The sequence below is a fragment of the Rattus norvegicus genome, chromosome 7 (assembly GCF_036323735.1).
Source record: "Rattus norvegicus strain BN/NHsdMcwi chromosome 7, GRCr8, whole genome shotgun sequence".
Taxonomy (NCBI): domain Eukaryota; kingdom Metazoa; phylum Chordata; class Mammalia; order Rodentia; family Muridae; genus Rattus; species Rattus norvegicus.
In genome coordinates, this window is record NC_086025.1 from 68,628,188 (window position 1) to 68,643,803 (window position 15,616).

A 15,616-nucleotide genomic window follows, 5' to 3' on the forward strand; every position below is an offset into this window, starting at 1 on the left:
GGATCCAAATGCAGGCAACAGAATCAGAGTCAGCTTCTGCTCCTGCTTTAGGAGTCCAGTTACAAGAGAACAAGCTTCACAACTGATACATATACACGTGTGTGTGTGTGTGTGTGTGTGTGTGTGTGTGTGTGTGTGTGTGTGTGTGTATGCAGAGGACCTAGATCAGTCCTTTGTCTGCTCTCTAGTTGGCAGTTCAGTCTCTATAAGTCCCCCCTGGATTCAGGTTAGTTCTGTAGGTTTTCTTATGGTGTCCTTGACCCCTCTGGCTCTTAGAGCCCTTCTTCCCCCTCTTTCACAGGATTCCCCAAGTTCCACCTAACATTTGGGTGAGGGTCTCTGCGTCTGTTTCTATCAGTTGCTAGGTGAGTCCTCTCCTGTCTGCAAATATAGCAGAATATTATTACCAGTGTCCATGGTGGGCTCTTTATTATGACATAGTCATTAGTTTGCCCTTCCCTAATTTCTGCTCATCTTTACCCCTGCACTCTTGAAGGCAGGACAGATTGTAGATTGAAGGTTTTCTGGCTGGGTTGGTGTCCCAGTCCCTCCAAGCCTGGTTACAGGAGATGGCCAGTTCAGGCTCCATATCCCCCATTGCTAGGAGTCTTAGTTAGGGTCACCCTCCTGGATTCCTGGGAGTTTCCATTTCCCTAGGATTCTACCTTTTCCCAGAGATTTTATCCTCCATCCCCCTCCCCAATCATTCCAGTTGTCTCTCCCAGTACTCTCTCCTTGGGTCCTCCCCCTACCTAATTCCTTCTGTTCCTATGCCATCCTCAGTCCCCTACCCACATGCACCCTCATTGTCTATTCTGTTTCCCCTTGTCAGTGAGATTCACCCATCCCCTCTTGGTTCCTCTTGTTACTTAGCATCTTTGGGTTTGTAGACTGTAGCATGGTTTTTTTTTTTTTTTTACTTTATGGCTAATATCCACTTGTAAGTGAGTTCATACCATGTGTGTCTTTTTGGGTCTGGGCTACCTCACTCAGGATGCTCTTTTCTAGTTCCAGTCATTCACTTGCAAATCTCATGATGTTTGTAATAGCTAAATAATACTCCATTGTATAAATGTCACACATTTTCATTCTTCAATTGAAGGACACCTAGATTATTTCCATTTTCTGACTATTTTGAATAAAGTTGCTATAACATACTTGAGCTAGTGGAATAGTATATCTGGGCTTTGGGTTAGAACTATTCTCAATTTTCTGAGAAACCACCTAATTGTTTTCCAAAGTGACTACAAGTTTGTACACTCCCACCAGCAGTGGAGGAGTGCTCTCCTTGCTCCATATCCTCACCAGCATGAAGTGTTGCTTGAGTTTTTTTATTTTAGTCATTCTGGTGGGTGTAAGGTGGGATCCAGAGTTGTTTTGACTTTCACTTTTCTGATGGCTGAGGACATCAAATATTTTTTAAGTGCTTCTCAGCCAGTAGAGAGTCCTCTGTTGAGATCTCTGTTTAAAACTGTACCCCAGTTTTTACATTGGGCTATTTGGTTTGTTGATGTCTAGTTCCTTGAGGATGGATGTGTGTGTGTGTGTGTGTGTGTGTGTGTGCGCGCGCATCAGTACTCTGTTGGATGTTGGAAGTAGGGTTGGGAATTCTTTAATTGTCATTCTCTGAGCTGTTTCTTGTTATTGACAGTGTCCTTCGCTTTACAGAAGCTCTTCAGTTTCCCAAGGCCCTGTTTATCAGTTGTTGGTCTTAGGGCCTGAGCCTTTGGTGCTCTGTTGAAGCAGTTGTTTCTTGTGCGCATGTGTGCAGGCTTCCTCTGTCTCTTTCATCAAGTGCAGTGTACCTGGATTTATTGTGGGCCCTTTGTCCACTTGGACCGTTAGTTTTGTGTACGATGACAAATATGGGTCTATTTGTATTTTCTCATGCAGCCATCCAGTTAGACTAGTACTGTTTGTTGAAGGTGCATTATTTTTTTCCTTCTCCTTCTCCTTCTCCTTCTCCTTCTCCTTCTCCTTCTCCTTCTCCTTCTCCTTCTCCTTCTCCTCCTCCTCCTCCTCCTCCTCCTCCTCCTCCTCCTCCTCCTCCTCCTCCTCCTCCTCCTCCTCCTCCTCCTCCTCTTCTTCTTCTTCTTCTTCTTCTTCTTCTTCTTCTTCTTCTTCTTCTTCTTCTTCTTCTTCTTCTTCTTCTTCTTCCCCTCTCTCTCTCTCTCTCTCTCTCTCTCTCTCTCTCTCTCTCTCTCTCTCTCGTCTCTCTCTCTGTCCAAATTCCTAACTGAAAACTATGGCCATTAAATTTTGAATCAGTGTACAAAAACTATGAATTACTTAACTACAAAGAATTTCTATTTCTGTCATTTTCATAACACAATTTTGAAAACATTTTATTACAATTCAGAGATTTTATAACTAGGAAAATTCTGGCTTTTAAAATTATGTGATTTAAATGTTTTCTATTTATACTTTAAACATACCTCTGCCTCTTTTACTCTAACCCACTAGCAATAATAAAGGGTGTATAGATAGTCTGTTAGTGTGATTCAGAAAACAGAGATTTCAGTGCTATTCGAAGGCAATTAACAGTGAAGGGCAATTTTGATATGTAAGTTCTGAAACATTGTGAAAATAGCTTCTTTGCTCTGAACATAGGTTCTATGAGTGGAACGCATGTGCATCATTAGCTGTGCTACCCTAGAAATCTCAGTTCCTTGGAGGGAAATCAGCACTTTCCTATTCCGTGTTGTGTTTACTCATAGCAGGCAGTGGTGTTTATTCTCTCTTGGTTTGCTGAAGGCAATATGATGTCTATGGACTAGCAATAGCAGACCTCAACAGAATCCTATCTCTTGTGACATGGGAGCTGGAAACACACCAAAGTGTGGCTGTTATCATTCCCTACTGTCTCCTCATCTGTAAACCAAGGTGACACTTGCATATAGAATGCATGGCTAGAAGTCATTGTGTCATCACCACAAGGGACCTTATGGTGATCTTATCTGATAATTCACTAGACCTTCAGTTGGCTTATTGGGGAAACTGAGGTAGGTTCAATACCTCATAGTAATGAGTCTGAAAATCTATGCATGTTTTATGTCAGTGGTTGGCAGTGTTTTTATGAATGGCTAGATAGTATATATTTGAAAACATTCTGTTTTGAGTTACAGCTGATTCATGCTGCTGTCGCAGCTGGGCAGCAGCCAGGATCAACATGTAAACCAACCAGAAGAGTGCATTCCAGAAATTTTTATTTATGCAAATTAGTTTTACTTTTGTATGCATTTATATTTTACATCTTAGATGAAGGCCGTAGGGACCATAGTTCAGGTTCCACCTTTTCTGTTTGCAGTTAAAATAATAAGAATAAGAGCTATCTTAGGCGAGTGTGTTGTATATAAAACAGCGAGTCTTTGAGGACTGACAAATGTATGCTCTTTAGGTAGTCTCAGTTTACCCTAAAAGGGCATACTCACTGCTTCCTGTTAAGTATCCCATGTCTTGTGGGCTCATTGACTTAAGTAGTTAACCATTTACGTGTAGAACCTGACTGGGACAGAAAGGGAATAAACCAAGGACAGACAAAAGACACAAATACAGAAAACCTAGAGTCAGGTAGGCTGTGTACATTCTGATGGATCTGCACTGACTGCCTCAACTCCTCAGAACCTCAGCTCAGTTTATTAGGTAAAGCACAGAGAAGAGTTAGTAAGTCTTACTAGGAGGTCTCAGGTCGCAAATACCCTGGATGAGGAAGCTGTAATTGCTAGCTTTTGTACACACTGGTCATTGGAATACACTTGCACTTGAACAGAGGAAGCTTTGCCTTTTCAAACCTTTCTCACAGGAACGACTTTGGCAGTTTCCCATGGGTCCTGTTTTTTGGTCCTTTACATGTCCAGCTCCTATTAAATGATATATGTTGTACTCAGAACTTTACTGTTCACTTGCTCTTATAGTTGACTCCACATTCCCACACATCCCCACTCAAACTGTAGTTACCACTGAGTGGAATACCTGGAGATCTTGCTATTAATATCTAAGACTACACTCCAGGACTTTGAAATAACAATCCACTTTTTAGTAAGGTTTCCTGGGTGACTTCTGTGGTGAAGAACTTTCCTAGTTTATTCTTCAGGTCCTCCTATATCCTTTAACTCTTAACCTTTCCAACCCCGTTTTACTGATGATGGCACAGCCTCTAAAGACTGAAGCAATTATCAAGCACCCCCACCCCCAACAACTCCTAAGTACTTCATAAAGTCTTCTGGTGGCCTTCACTCCTACTGCTCTAGGTAGAATAGCTGTGGTCCTGTCCTCAGCTGGTCTACCCTACTTACCTCTTCAGACACCGACAGTAAATCTCTACATCCCTCTAGATCAGGACTCTTCATACTTCCCTCTCTGTGGATTAGCCTCAGCAGCTCCATATGTGCTGCCTCCTCCACTATCTTAACCCAACCCTTCCCTGGAGTTCATTTCAATTTTCCACCCACCATATTTCATTCTCAAAAGAATTATCTATCCCCTTTATGTCCATGTCCTCCCCCGTTCCCTAACTCTTGTAACCAGTCTTTTGCAAACTCCACCCCTCTATTCCATTGAAGCTGCCTTTGTCCAATTTATGAGGGCCCCAGATCTGTTCAGTTGGCAGGCCTCAGTTTTTATTTCATCCATTTAGTGTCAATGTTTGACAAAGTTGGCAACTTTCTCATGTTTGAAACTTTCTTCCATGTTTCTTCCTTTTGTTCCCTACTTCTCTGGGTTCTCCTAACTCTTCGTGTCTGATTCCCCATGATTTCCTAGGCATCTTACTATTGATCAGACTCAGTGCTGAACGCCTCATACCTGTGCCTTTGCCCTTCTAGTTCTTCCTGACTCTGCTTGCGCTATCATTTCAGTTCATGGCTCCTCGTCCCATTTGTATGTCTACTCTGCTTATATTGTCTATCTTGGGCACTTGCCTTTAATTGTCAAAATTACTTCTGTTAATTCTTTGTGAGTTTCAGATACTGAAATTTGATCACATTCAATTCATCCCCAGCTTTGCCCTTAACTCCTCCCATCCACTTCCACCTTCCTACTCCACCATGCTGGTTTGATTAGTATGTTTCCCATGTTCTCATGCTTTCGAATACTTGATCCCTAGTTCAAGGATGAGGGGAAGCTTAGCACATAAGTTGTAGTCTTTTTTTTTTTTTGGTTCTTTTTTTCGGAGCTGGGGACCGAACCGAGGGCCTTGCGCTTCCTAGGCAAGCGCTCTACCACTGAGCTAAATCCCCAACCCCATAAGTTGTAGTCTTACATCAGGAAGTATGTCACCAGGAGAAAACTTTGAAGTTTAAAGAGACTTAAGGCATTCTTATTGTGCCTTTCTCTGCCTCCTGTTTACTGATCAAATGTGAGCTCTTTAATTGGACTTCAGACAGGCTCAACTTACTACAGGAAACCTGGCCACCTACTCAGTGCTAGTGAAGTCATTGATCTTGGAGGAGAACCTACAGTCACTACTAAGCTAGCACCATTCCTAACATCAGTCTAAACATTTGTTCTCATATCTACAAATACGTATAAACCTCACTTCCTATCAAGGAAACTTCCTTTTGCAATAGATGAAGACCACTGCAGAAAATCACAATCAATCAAAAGGCAGAGTTATGGTGTCTGGTTCCAACAGGTACATCTACAAAACGGGACCATTGTAGAGGAAGGACTGGAAAATTTCAAGTGCCCGAGGATCAGGGAGTTTGCTTTGTGACTGCCTCCTAGTAATGTTAGAAGCTGCACCCATGAAGTCTTACCAACATGACTGTCTAACATGAGTTGAGCAAGTATGACATTAATAGACATGCCAAAGTAGGCCGAAGCCCAGAGTGAGGGGTACAGCTACAGGGATCCAAGTTGTTAAACCTACACAAAGAAAGTTGGAAAAGCAGTCTTCTCTAGGGGAAGAGCACATGAATTTGTTATCCAGTACCAAACTGGCAGTCCTGACATACATATGAGAAATATTATATCAATGAGCAAATTATAGTTAGGAATCTATATGTATATGTTTATATACATGTAATAATAATGCAAAGAGAGGCCTTGAATTCCAAAGTAGCAAAGAGCTGTATATGGTAGGCATTGGTGGAAGGAAAGGGAATGGAGAAATGATATACTTACAATCTTAAAAAGAAAAAGCTGTAGGAATTTTTCCCATAGTTTTCCTATAGTATTCCTGCCACTGTGCCTTTGCTCTTCCTTTATGAATTCTAACTATCTAAAACTGTAATCCCAATTAAACACTTTCTTTTGTAAGTTGTCTTGGTCATGGCGTTTGGCATAGTGATAAAGTCACTAGAACATTTACCAATGGTGTTTTCTGTCAAATGAAATTTGTGTTACATATGCACATGCACACACATGCACACACACATGTAGACATGTATACTCGCCTCTCTCTCTTTCTACCTCCTTCTCCTAGGTGTGGGGTTATTCACTGGAACAGGGTCTATTTGTGGAGCCTTACCCTTAAAGAAACCTGACTCCCTTCTCAGGTGCCACCAGTTGTCCTAGATCCTCATTAATGATGGGTCTCATGAGTCTCTTTCAACTCTATGCAAGTATATTGACTGACTTGATTTCATGTGGGCAGTCTCAGCGACTATGAGTTCGTGAGTGGAATGGTCTTGTCATATCTAAAAGATTGTTTCTTCAATTGGCTTTTAAAACCTTTCTGACTCCTCTTCTACAATGATTCTTGAGCTTTGGGGAGGAGTTCTGTATGTAGCATTTATGCCTGAGTACTCTATTGACAAATAGTTACTATAGTTTGACTAGTTGTAATTTCTCGGTTGACTACTATGTACTGCATAAAGAAACTTCTCTAATGAGGTTTGAGAGATGCATGAGTCTACAGGTAGGGAGATAAGAATTTAGATGGTAATTTGATACTGTATCTTTCTTGGAGACTAATAGTTATAAGTTAGTCTATGGGGCCTGTGTTTTCCTCTAATATGGAATCTTGGCCAGATTTATAATATAATGCATGTGGTTTCTACTATGGAGAAGGCCTTAAATATGACCAGAAAGCAGTTGGTTCCTCCCTTGACATTTGCATCATTGGGCATATCTTGCCTAACTGATCATTATTACAGGTCCCAGAGCTCACAGTTGGGAAAGGCTGTTGACGATTACTCCTTCCACTCCCAGAAGCCTGTGTAACACCTTCCTATACTATGCAAGCTAGCTGCAGGAAGGAAGACTTCTATCCAGTAGCAACTCCATACTCTGTTTTGGAACCAGTATGTGTAGTGGTGTAGTGTCTTCAACAGTAGGGTTTTACCATCAAGTTCTAGTGGGCAGTCAAGAGCAATGGCAATAGCCCTTTATTTAGTTGGCTTGGGTATTTAGTAACATGAATGGGGTCTGAAACATAAAGCATGATACCATCTTGGCTTCTTTCTGTCACATTCGGGATCCAATATTATGCAAGAATCCAGTAGTCCTTCAAAAAATATCCTAGCCAAACCAATGTACCACATTGAATTCTAGAGTACTATTAAATGCTTAGTGATTTATTTTCTTTCTGACTGGTGATCTTGATGATTTACTTTGAGATTATAGACTCAAAATCAGAAGTTCATCTTTTTGCTGAGTTTAATAGTCATTGGAAAGTGTACCATATAGGTGTATTTTTATTTTGCTCTGATAGATTGCTATATTTCTATGTCAGAATCCAGATACTAAAGTGCATTTCATCTAAAAATATTGCATTGAGGAACACTCACTTTGACACTCATTTCATGAATGCAATTCTTTTATCTTTGCCCAAATAGAGAAACGTAAATCATATATTTACAAAGGAGACACATTTGTAGTATGGATCATTTTAACATATCAGAATGAACCACATGAGAGAGGACACTTGGGAAACAAAAACATTTCATAGTGACTGTACTCATGGATGGATTTTATACATTTATATTTGAAAAGATTTTGCTGAGAAAATGTTAAACATAAGATACCAATTTGTATATTGGATACTTTTAATTTGGATAAATATTAATGTTTTATTAATTTATATTTGCTGAAATTTTTAGAAAATAATCGTGGCATGTCAAGTCTAAACGCCTCAATATCGAATAATGTATTCCCAGATGCAATTCTCTTTAGATGTAAGTCAGTATTCTCTTAACTCACTTAGCCAGTTGACAGATTTGTTGAAGTCATCCCCAATTGACACAATACACACGTGTGTGTTAACCGTTTCTTGTTATTTATACCCCTGTTTGTTTATCTCAGAATCTACTCACGGAATCAAGAGTCTCTTAAGTCTCTTTTGTTTTGGAACTTTTCTTTCCCATGTTCCCTCAAGGCATTTATTAGAGGTGACATCACTTCAAGCTTTCTGTACTTTTACCTTCATGATGCTATTCAGCGTGTTCTAGCACATTGATTTCCTGTACACTTGTAGATTTATTACATTCAATGCAAATATTGTTTGTTAAGACTGCTAGATAATGGTGCTGTGTAGTTAATGTATGTATATCTTATTACAGGAGGAATATATATTTGTTCATTGATAAATTCATAATGTCACGATTGATTCCTAAGAGAAGAATATTGTAATGTTATTTTTTATTGGATCTTTTAATTTACACTTTTAAATGTTATTCCTTCTCCTGGTGTTCCCTCCAGAAACCCGATATGACAGCCCCCCACACCCCTACTTATATGAGGGTGCTCCCTCACCCACTGACCCACTCCCTCCTACCTCCCTGCCCTGACATCCCCCTACACTGGGACTTCGAACAACGGCCTCTCCTCCCATTGATGCCCAACAAGGCCATCCTCTGCTACATATGTGGCTAGAGCCATAGGTACATCCCTGTGTACTCTTGGGTACATCTTGGTACATCTTTTTGGGTATAAGCCCAGGAGTGGTATAGCTGGGTCCTTAGGTAGGACTAAGTCCAATTTTCTGAGGAACCGCCAGAGTGATTTCCAGAGTGGTTGTACCAGCTTGAACTCCCACTAACAATGGAAGAGTGTTCCTCTTTCTCCACATCCTCACCAGCATCTGCTGTCACCTCAGTTTTTGTCTTAGCCATTCTGACTGATGCGAAGTGGAATATCAGGGTTGTTTTGATTTGCAGTTCCCTGATGACTAAGGATGTTGAACATTCTTTATGTGTTTCTCAGCCATTCGGTATTCCTCAGTTGAGAATTCTTTGTTTAGCTCTGTACCCCATTTTTAATAGGGTTATTTGATTCTCTGGAGTCTAACTTCTTGAGTTCTTTGAATATATTGGATATTAGCCTGCTAACGGATATAAGAATAAAGATCTTTTCCCAATCTGTTGGTTGCCATTTTCTCCTAATGACAGTGTCCTTTGCCTTACGGAAGTTTTGCAGTTTTATGAGATCCCATTTGTCAATTCTTGATCTGAGAGCATAAGCCATTCGTGTTCTGTTCAAGAAATTTTCCCTTGTGCTCATGTGTTCAAGGCGCTTCCCCACTTTTTCTTCTATTAGTTTGAATGTAACTGGTTTTATGTGGGCCCTTGATCCACTTGGTCTTGAGCTTTGTACAAGACAATAAGAATGTATTGATCTGCATTGGTCTACATGCTGACCTCCAGTTGAACCAGTACCATTTGTTGAAAATACTGTCACTTTTGCATTGGATAGTTTTACCTCCTTTGTGAAAGATTCAGTGGCCATAGGTGTGTGGGTTCATTTCTGGGTCTTTAATTCTGTTCCGTTGACTTACCTGCCTGTCTCTGTACCAATATCATGCAGTTTTTATAATGATTGCTCTGTTATACAGCTTGAGGTCAGGGATGGTGATTCCCCCAGAAGTTCTTTTATTGTTCAATATGTTTTTTGCTATCTGGGGTTTTTTGCTTTTCCAAATGAATTTGAAAATTGCTCTTTCTAATTCTTTGAAGAATTGAGCTTGGATTTTGATGGGGATTGCATTGAATCTGTAGATTGCTATTGGCAAAATGGCCATTTTTCCTATATTAATCCTGCCAATCCATGAGCATGGGAGGTCTTTCCATCTCCTGAGATCTTCCTCAATTTCTCTCTTCAGAGACTTGAATTTCTTTTCATAGTGATCTTTCACTTGCTTGGTTAGAGTCACACCAAGGTATTTTATATTATTTGTTACTATTGTGAAGGGTGTCATTTCCCTAATTTCTTTCTCAGTCTGTTTATCTCTTGAGTAGAGGAAGGCTACAGATTTGTTTTGAGTTAATTTTATACCCAGTCTCTTTGCTGAAGTTGTTTATCAGCTGTAGGAGTTCTCTGGTGGAATTTTTCAAGTTGCTTAATTGTACTATCATATCGTCTGCAAATAGTAATATTTTCAATTCTTCCTTTTCAATTTGTAGCCCTTTAACCTCCTTTTATTGTCTAATTGCTCTGGCTAGGATTTCAAGTACTATATTGAATAAGTAGGGAGAAGAGTAGGCAGCCTTGTCTAGTCCCTGATTTTAGTGGGATTGCTTCAAGTTTCTCTGCATTTAGTTTGATGATGGCTACTGGTTTGCTGTATATTGCTTTTACTATGTTTAGGTATGGACCTTGAATTCCTGATCTCTCGAAGACTTTTATAATGAAGGGGTGTTGAATTTTGTTGAATGCTTTCTCAGTGGCTAATAAAATGATCATTCGGTCTTTTTTCATGAGTTTGTTTCTATAGTTGATCATACTGATGAATTTCCGTATATTGAACCATCCCTGCATTCCTGGGATAAAGCCTACTTGATCATGGTGGATGATCATTTTTTGTGTTCTTGGATTTGGTTTAAAATAATTTTATTGAGTATATTTGCATTGATATGAGGAAAATTGGTCTGAAGTTCTCTTTTTTGTTGGGTCTTTGTGTGGTTTAAGTATAAGTGTAATTGTGGCTTCATAGAAGGAATTGGGTAGTGCTCCTTCTGTTTCTATTTTGTGGAATAGTTTGTAGAGTATTGGATTTAGGTCTTTTATGAGGGTCTGATAGTAGTCTGCACTGAACACATCTGGTCCTGGGCTTTTTTTAGGTTGGGAGAGCTTTAATGACTGCTTCTATTTCTTTAGGAGTTATGGAAATCTTTAGATGGTTTATATGATCCTGGTTTAACTTTGGTACCTGGTATCTGTCTGGAAAATTGTCCATCTCATCCAGATTTTTAGGATCTGATGAGTTTTTCAATTTCCTCAGATTCGGTTGTTATGCCTCCCTTTTCATTTATGAATTTCTTAATTTGAATACTGTCTCAGTGCCCTCTGGTTAGTCTGGCTAAGGGTTTATCTATCTTGTTGATTATCTCAAAGAACCAGCTCCTGATTTTGTTGATTCTTTGTATAGTTCTGTTTTTCCTACTTGGTTGATTTGAGTTCTGAGTTTGATTATTTCCTGCCATTTACTCCTCTTGGGTGAATTTGCTTCTTCTTTGTTCTAGAGCTTGCAGGTGTGCTGTCAAGCTGCTAGTGTATGCTCTCTATAGTTTCCTTTTGGAGGTACTCAGAGATAGTAGTTTTCCTCTTAGCACTGTTTTCATTGTGTCCCATAAGTTTGGGTATGTTGTGCCTTCATTTTCATTAAATTCTAAAAAGTCTTTAATTTCTTCCTTTATTTCTTCCTTGACCAAGTTGTCATTGAGTAGAGCCTTGTTCAGCTTCCATGTTTGTGTGGGCTTTTTTATGTTTTTCTTGTTCCTGAAGACCAGCCTTACTTCATTTGTGTTCTCTTAGGGTCTGTGTGGCATTTGCCCAGGTTCTTCTGGCTTTCATAGTGTCTGCTGCAAAGTTTGGTGTCATTCTGCTAGGTCTGCCTTTATATGTTACTTGACCTTGTACCCTTACTGCCTTTAATATTCTGTCTTTGTTTTGTGCATTTGGTGTTTTGCCCATTATGTGACAGGAGTAATTTCTTTTCTGGTCCAATCTATTTGGGGTTCTGTAGGCTTATATATGCTTTTGGGCATCTCTTTCTTCAGGCTAGGGAAGTTTTATTGTATTATTTTGTTGAAGATATTTACTGGCTTTTTAATTTGGGAACATTCGCTCTCTTCTATACCTATTATTCATTGGTTTGGTCTTCTCATTTTGTCCTGGATTTCCTGGATGTTTTAGGTTAGGAGCTTTTTTGTTTTTGAATTTCCTTTGACTATGGTGTCAATGTTTTCTATGGCATTGTCTGCCCCTGACATTCTCTCTTCAATATCTTGTATTCTTTTGGTGATGCTTGCATTTATGACCCCTCATCTCTTTCCTAGGTTTTCTATCTCCAGGGTTGTCTCCCTTTGTGATTTCTTTATTGTTTCAGTTTCCATTTTTAGATTTGGATGGTTTTGTTCAATTCCTTCACCTGTTTATCTGCTTTTTCCTGTAATTCTTTAAGGGATTTTTGTGTTTTCTCTTTAAGTGCTTCTACTTTTTTAACCTGTGTTTTCCCATATTTCTTGAAGGGAGTTATTTATGTCCTTCTTAAAGACTTCTATCATCATGAGATGTGAATGTAAATCCAAATCTTTCTTTTCATGTGTGTTGGGATATCCAGTATTGCTGTGGTGGGAGAACTGGATTCTGTTGATGCCAAGTAGTCTTGGTTTCTGTTCCTTAGCTTCTTGTGCTTGCCTCTTGGCATCTGGTTATCTCTGATGTTAGTTGGTCTTGCTGTCACTGACTGGAGTTTTTCCCTTCTGTTGGCTTGTGAGCCTGTGATCCTGTCATCTTAGGAGGGAGACACTCCTGGCAGAACAGCTCTCTGCAGGCAGGTTTTTGAGGAGGAGAGCTGTGACTCAGCCCCAGCTCTGGGTGCAGATGGAGCCTGGAAGAGTCCTGTCCTAGGCTGCCTGTGGCTTCCAAGCCCTGTCTACTCCCAGCGGCTCTCTTGGAAAATCAATGGAGAGAAATTGGAGTCCTACCTGTGGGCTGAGGGCTTAGGAGGGAGAGTGCTCCTGGCTGACCAGCTCTCTGTGGGCAGGTTTTGTGTCTGAGGGCTGTGGATCTCTCTTTGGACAATCCGTAGAGAGAAAGTGTGGTCCCACCTGTCAGCTTAGGAGGGAGAGCACTCCTTGCAGACCAGGTCTCTGCAGGCAGGTTTTGTGTCTAAGGGCTGTGCAACATGGTGCACATGGAGACCAGAGAGAATGTCATTTCTTAATATTGTTCTCTCTCTCTCTCTCTCTCTCTCTCTCTCTCTCTCTCTCTCTCTCTCTCTCTCTCTCTCTCTCTCTGTGTGTGTGTGTGTGTGTGTGTATGTGTTCCAGTTTTTTAACAATGTGGTGTGTTTCCTAAAATTTTAAATAAAACTCAGTGTTTTAAGTTGTCTATGATTTTATGTGAGCTACATTCAATCATAGTCATCGGTAGTTGTAGATGTGTTACTCTTTCTTTCATGCTTGTTTCCTAAAGCACCTGTTGGTACCTCTATCACCTTTTAGCAACAACATTATCTTCATCTAGAAAACTGAGTTCGGGGGTTGGGGATTTAGCTCAGTGGTAGAGCACTTGCCTAGCAAGAGCAAGGCCCTGGGTTCGGTCCCCAGCTGGGGGGTGGGGGGGGAGAAAACTGAGTTCTCTCTGACTAAAATGAACTGCAGAATGCTTGGTATTTTAGTCATTAAGAGAATTTCAAATTCAGCCACATTAGGGTGGTTCTGTGGTGAAGGGTATGCAGACTGGAGTTTAGAGAAAGGAGATACATTCCTATGTAAATTAGTGTTTGGTCAGCATTGTATCCAAGTACTTTTTCTTTTTTCTCAGAGCTGAGGACCGAACCCAGGGCCTTGAGCTTGCTAGACAAGCGCTCTACCACTGAGCTAAATCCCCAACCCCTCTGTATCTAAGTATTTGATAGCAACATTGTTAAATTCAGAAGACAGTGAAGAATCTTTGTTGAAAAATTATTACCATTCCTTCCATTACCCGCAGTCATCATGTTTAATGAGTTCATACTTGACTGCTTTCACAAGATGAACTCCACCTATTTTCTTGTGTTTTTCCTTTAAAAAGTGATTTGAATGATATTTAGAAATAATTGTATACTTAATTTAAAAGCAGTGATTGCTTCTGGCTCCTTTGTTCTTTAGAGTTGGATTTTTGACTGCTACAGTTTTCTTTTGGCCTAAACCATTTCTCTCTTAATCTCTTATATGGTAATCTTCAGTAGATGAGTTATTTCTGCCATTTTACTATTTTTTGTATTGTTTTTCTGGTTATCTCATAGAAATAGGTCATTTTTAACTACATTCTTTATAAAATGAGGAATATTGCCCTTTTTCTTAAAGTGCCTGCATCAGCACTATTTTTCTTATCTACAGCAATGTATGTAGGTTTGAAATCCAAACATTATTTATTACTTTTCTTTTCTCTTACAGCTGGCTATTTTTTGTATAACTAATTGTAATAATTTCAAAATATTTTATTTTAGGTGCTGTATTTCTTTGTAGTGTGCAAGGACTGGCTGTTAACCTTGACCCAATATTGTATACTTGGGTCATTTATCAACCACATAAACGCACAAGTAGACATATCCAGCAGGTGAGTAGTTTTGTGAGTTCTGTTAACATATCCAGCATTCCTCTGCTGTCATGAGCTTGATGCTGTTGCTGGTACTAAAGCCAGGATTAGATCTGTTCTTTGTTAATGACTCACATTAGAAGACACTGATATTACTGACTCTGTCATGGGGTTAGATTATGCTGTTGTTATGGACTGGAGTTGGATGATGCTGCCCTTATTGATTTTCTCTTATTTCTTTTATGTGCTAGAATTTTTTAAACTACTTTATGCCTTTCAAAGAAGATCTGTAGTTTTATTTATAAGAAACTACAAGTCAACACAGTTTGGCTGTTGAAGTAACTTTCTGCATAGTTACTTACTTATTAGGCAGAAATATTAGCAACAGCACTGGGTACTCCTAACTATGCTCATTTTATTCTTACACATATTTGGATTTATCCAATAAACTTGCTTTAAACATTAACCCTGGTAATTTGATAGGTAGTACAAAAAGGTTTCTGATATGTATTTCCTTAAAACATGTAAATTCCAATTGAAGAATAGAATATGTCACTAGTTTCTAGAATCATTAAATGAAATATTCAATGTAATTCTAGAAAACTGTGTTACTGTTCTGATTTGTTAAAAATTTTTATTATGTATTTCTTCACTTATATTTCAAAAGTTATCCCCCTTCCTCGTTTTCTGTCCATAAGCCCCCATTCCCTTCCCTCACCCTTCCCCATACGGGTATTCCCCCTATACATCTCCCTTATTGCCCTTCCCCATATTCCCCTGCACTGGGGATCCAACCTTGGAAAGACCAAGGTCTTCCCCTTCCCCTGGTGCCCCAAAAAGGCTATTCTCTGCTACATATGCAGTTGGAGCCCTGGGTCAGTACATGTATAGTCTTTCAGTAATGGTTTAGTCCCTGGAAGCTCTGGTTGGTTGGCATTGTTGTTTTTATGGGGTTGCAAGCTCATTCAACTCTTTCAATACTTCCTCTAATTCCCCCTAAGGGGGTCCTATTCTCAGTTCGGTGATTTGCTGCTAGCATTGACCTCTGTATTGGACATGCTCTGGATGTGTCTCTCAGGAGAAATCTATATCCAGTCCCTTTCAGCATGCATTTTCTAGCTTCATCAATCTTATCTAGTTTTGGTGGCAGTAT

At 39.7% G+C, this 15,616-nt stretch overlaps 1 protein-coding gene across 16 annotated transcripts in view; it reads left to right on the forward strand.

Annotated features, from left to right (window-relative positions):
* Vps13b (vacuolar protein sorting 13 homolog B) overlaps window positions 1-15,616 on the forward strand; it is a 576,579-nt gene that overhangs the window by 191,192 nt on the left and 369,771 nt on the right. For 15 of the 16 annotated variants that reach the window (XM_039079215.2, XM_039079218.2, XM_039079219.2 and 12 more), the window contains one exon: window positions 14,375-14,484. The exons of the other annotated variant lie outside the window; for it this stretch is intronic. In XM_039079215.2, the coding sequence (XP_038935143.1) occupies window positions 14,375-14,484 (110 nt within the window). The remainder of the gene's footprint in view (window positions 1-14,374; window positions 14,485-15,616) is intronic. 16 annotated transcript variants of the gene reach the window in all.